General features: G+C 61.1%; 2 protein-coding genes across 2 annotated transcripts; both read left to right on the top strand.

Moving 5' to 3' along the window:
• Nucleotides 1–341: 341 nt before the first annotated feature.
• J7T54_007783 (uncharacterized protein) lies at nucleotides 342–1496 on the top strand (the record flags this gene model as incomplete). The annotated part of the gene is made up of 3 exons (XM_051510867.1): nucleotides 342–601; nucleotides 686–752; nucleotides 834–1496. The coding sequence occupies 3 exons, from the start codon at nucleotides 342–344 to the stop codon at nucleotides 1494–1496; spliced, it is 990 nt and encodes a 329-aa protein (XP_051365546.1).
• A 337-nt stretch (nucleotides 1497–1833) lies between these two features.
• J7T54_007782 (tryptophan synthase beta subunit-like PLP-dependent enzyme) lies at nucleotides 1834–2928 on the top strand (the record flags this gene model as incomplete). The annotated part of the gene is made up of 1 exon (XM_051510866.1): nucleotides 1834–2928. The coding sequence occupies one exon, from the start codon at nucleotides 1834–1836 to the stop codon at nucleotides 2926–2928; it is 1095 nt and encodes a 364-aa protein (XP_051365545.1).
• Between the last annotated feature and the right edge of the window lie 405 nt (nucleotides 2929–3333).

The following is a 3333-nucleotide window of genomic DNA, read 5'->3' as shown; positions in this document are numbered from 1 at the left end:
TTGCTCTTTGGTGAAATACTCGTGGCCAGCCACGCCGCATAATGTGCTTTGCACCGAATGTTCGCAGGTCCGAATGCTTGCGACGTTCGGAGCAAAGGGGGACTCGACGGAATGGAACAAGATCGGAGACACTTACTGAGGGCGTGTTTCCCTAGTCGCAAGCGATGATGGGTGTTGGAGTGATAGGATGTGCAGAGAGCACTTTCGTTGTCTTGACACTGCAGCTCTCATGCCTACATAAGCCGTGCTTTTACCACCGAATGGGCAGATGCTAGAGCCTCAAACACACCCGCACTCACCCATCCTCCCTTGCAAGACACAAGGCAGTAAAAGGAGCGACCATGGCCAGCGACACAACAGCGCGTGAACAGGCCCATCTCCACACCTTGACGTTCTCTTCCGTCGTCAAGGGCGAGGCAGCTGCGCTCGCGACACTGGTCGATGCATGCGAGAAGGACGGCTTCTTCTACCTGGACCTCCGCGACTGGGACTCGGGCGACATGCTCGCGAGCCTGCAGGCGGCCGGAGACCTGATGAAGGAGTGGTTCAAGCAGCCGCTCGACAAGAAGCTGGCCACTGAGACCCTGTCTGACGCGCACGGGTAAGGAACCAGAGACCTCAGCTGTACACACTCCACTCCGGACACGACACGAAACGCTGACTCTTGCTGCCACCCTTGCCACAGGTACAAACCACCCGGCGTACAGTCTGGCGTCACCGAGAACGCCCGCGACGGCTTCGAAGCCCTGAGAGTACGTATGCAAAAGCCCCTCCCCCCATCCTTGATTGTAAATCGCTCGCCCCAATGTAACATGAACTCACACAGGTCACAGATCAGCCGAACCGGCATGCTCAGCCGCCAGCACCTCCCCGACATCGTGCAGGCGAACCTAGACGTCTTTGAAAAGTACCAGCTCTCAGCGCATTACGTGCTCAGGACCCTGCTCGCCCGTCTCTCCGACGCCACCGGCCTGCAGGGCCACGAGCGCTACGAAGCGTACCACCCGGACCACCTCCCGTCCAAGTCGACCCTCTTCTTCCTCCACCACCCAAGGACCGAGGCGCTCCCCGACCAGACAGGCCGGGGCCACAACGCGCACACCGATGTCGGCTCCTTCACGCTGCTCGTCACAGAGCAGCCCGGCCTGCAGGTGCTGTCCCCCGTCACGGGCCAGTGGGAGTACGTCGACGCCAAGCCGGGCTGCGCCATTGTCAACGTCGCCGACACGCTGCGCTTCATCTCCCAGCGGCGATTCCGCTCCGCCATGCACCGCGTGCTGCCCCCCGGGGGCAAGATGGCGCAGGACCGGTACTCGACCGCCTACTTCCTTCGTGCCGGGGACGACGTCGTGCTCCAGGGCATGGACGGCCGCCAGGTCACGGCCGGCGAGTGGTTCCTCAGCAAGTACGCGAGCTTTAACCAGACCATAGAGGAGCAGCGCACCAATTCGATCGCGACGGGGGGCATGGAGCGCGACCTCGGCGTTGCCATCTAGACCAGCTGAGTGTACGTGGAATTTCCGGCGCGGAAAGAAAGGTACCTAGAGTCAAGAAAACAATGTCTGTGACGTATCAAACCAGCTGGCGTGAGAATGAGCTTCCTCCGTAGTCGGCCATGCCCACAGGCTTAGTAGAGAAGCCGGTAATACAGGCTGGAATGTCCCGAATGATTTCCGATGCTCCGAAGAAGTGTCGGCCGTCAGATGACTGGCAAAACCAAAACCTCTACGCTAAAACGGTTCCGGATATAAATCAAGGGTCCCTGACCCATGGAGTCACTGGTCCTTGTACCATGTAGATTCTCAGCAAGACCAAGACCACCCCACAGCCACCATGGTCAACCTTCCAGAGCCCTTGGCCTCGATTCCTCGCACGCCGCTCCTATGGCCGTACCCCTCGCCGCTGCACTTGATGCCGCACCTGACCGAGCACATCCACGCCACGACCTCGTGCGGCACCGGCACGCGGTTCTGGGCCAAGCGGGAAGACTGCTCCTCGGGGCTGGGCTTGGGCGGCAACAAGATACGGAAGCTCGAGTACATAGTCCCCGAGGCGCTGCAGCTTGGGGCCACGACGCTCGTCACGACGGGTGGCGTGCAGAGCAACCACATGCGGCAGGTCGTCGCGGTGGGCAACAGCCTGGGGATGAAGACGGTGCTCGTGCCCCAGGAGGCTCATCCGGTCAACGGCAGCGGCAACAGGGCAGGAAAAGGAACAGGAACAGCAAATGGAGACGAGGACCTTTTCCTCCGACTGGGTAACGTACAAGTCAACCGCATCCTAGGCGCCGAGGTCGTCTCGCAGCCCAGCGTGTCAATGGAGCAGGTCGCCGCCGAGATCAGAACCGCGGGCGGCGTGCCGTACATCATCTCGTCGGGAGCCTCGGCGCACGCCTATGGCGGGCTCGGGTTTGCGCGGTGGGCGTTTGAGATCGTCGAACAAGAGTCGCAGCTCGGCGTCTTCTTCGACGTCCTTGTCGCGCCCGTGGCGTCGGGGGGCACGGTCGCGGGCATGATTGCTGGCTTCAAGGCAGCCGACAAGGCCAAGAGGCAGCGTAGGATCATCGGCGTCGACACGTACGACAAACCCCCCGGCGAGCTGGAGGGCAAGATCCTCGAGATTGCCCAGCGCACGGCGGGTGTCCTCGGGCTCGGCAGGGACGCCGTCCAGGCAGGGGACGTGGTGCTGGACACGAGATACAATCGGGGCACGCACCGGGACTGGGACGAGAGGGCCGAGGCGGGCGTGCGAGAGCTGGGGAGCACAGAAGGGATCGTAGCGGACCCGATCTATTCGGGTCGCGCGCTCGGGGCCATCCTGGACATGGCGGCAAGGGGCGAGCTGAACGACAAGAATAACGTCTTGTTTGTGCACACGGGGGGACAGGCCGCTCTCGGGGCGTTTCCCAAGGTAGCGTCAGTCGTGTAGATGATCAAGGTACGTAAGACGGGGAACATGAACAGTCGGGCTTGGCTGCTTGCGTGGAGGCTTGGCTACATGGACTTGCTTGCGGGCTTGATGTGACAGGAGTCGGGCGCTGCACTAGGAAAGGGACGGGCCGCTATTGGGAACGGTTCGTTCCACGGAGGCCCTGCTCCTTTAGCACGGGGGATTCAATCTGATCCAATGTACATGCACCCTCCTTGCATGTGGCATGCGAGTATAAGATTCCGCGCTCGCGCTTGCGACCTTGCATGCATGCATGGCTGACATGGCATGGCCCTATGCTTATGATCGATTCTTGCAAACGATCACAAACACAGCCCTTTTGCGCCTTTTTCGCTCCGTGTATGGAAGGCATTACGTGTACTCAAAGAGGACATGCCGGGGACC

Source organism: Emericellopsis cladophorae, assembly GCF_022114955.1.
Source record: "Emericellopsis cladophorae strain MUM 19.33 chromosome Unknown NODE_3_length_1261782_cov_116_963312, whole genome shotgun sequence".
NCBI lineage: Eukaryota > Fungi > Ascomycota > Sordariomycetes > Hypocreales > Bionectriaceae > Emericellopsis > Emericellopsis cladophorae.
Note: the sequence above shows the minus strand (reverse complement) of the source record. Positions and strands in the feature narration are given on the sequence as shown.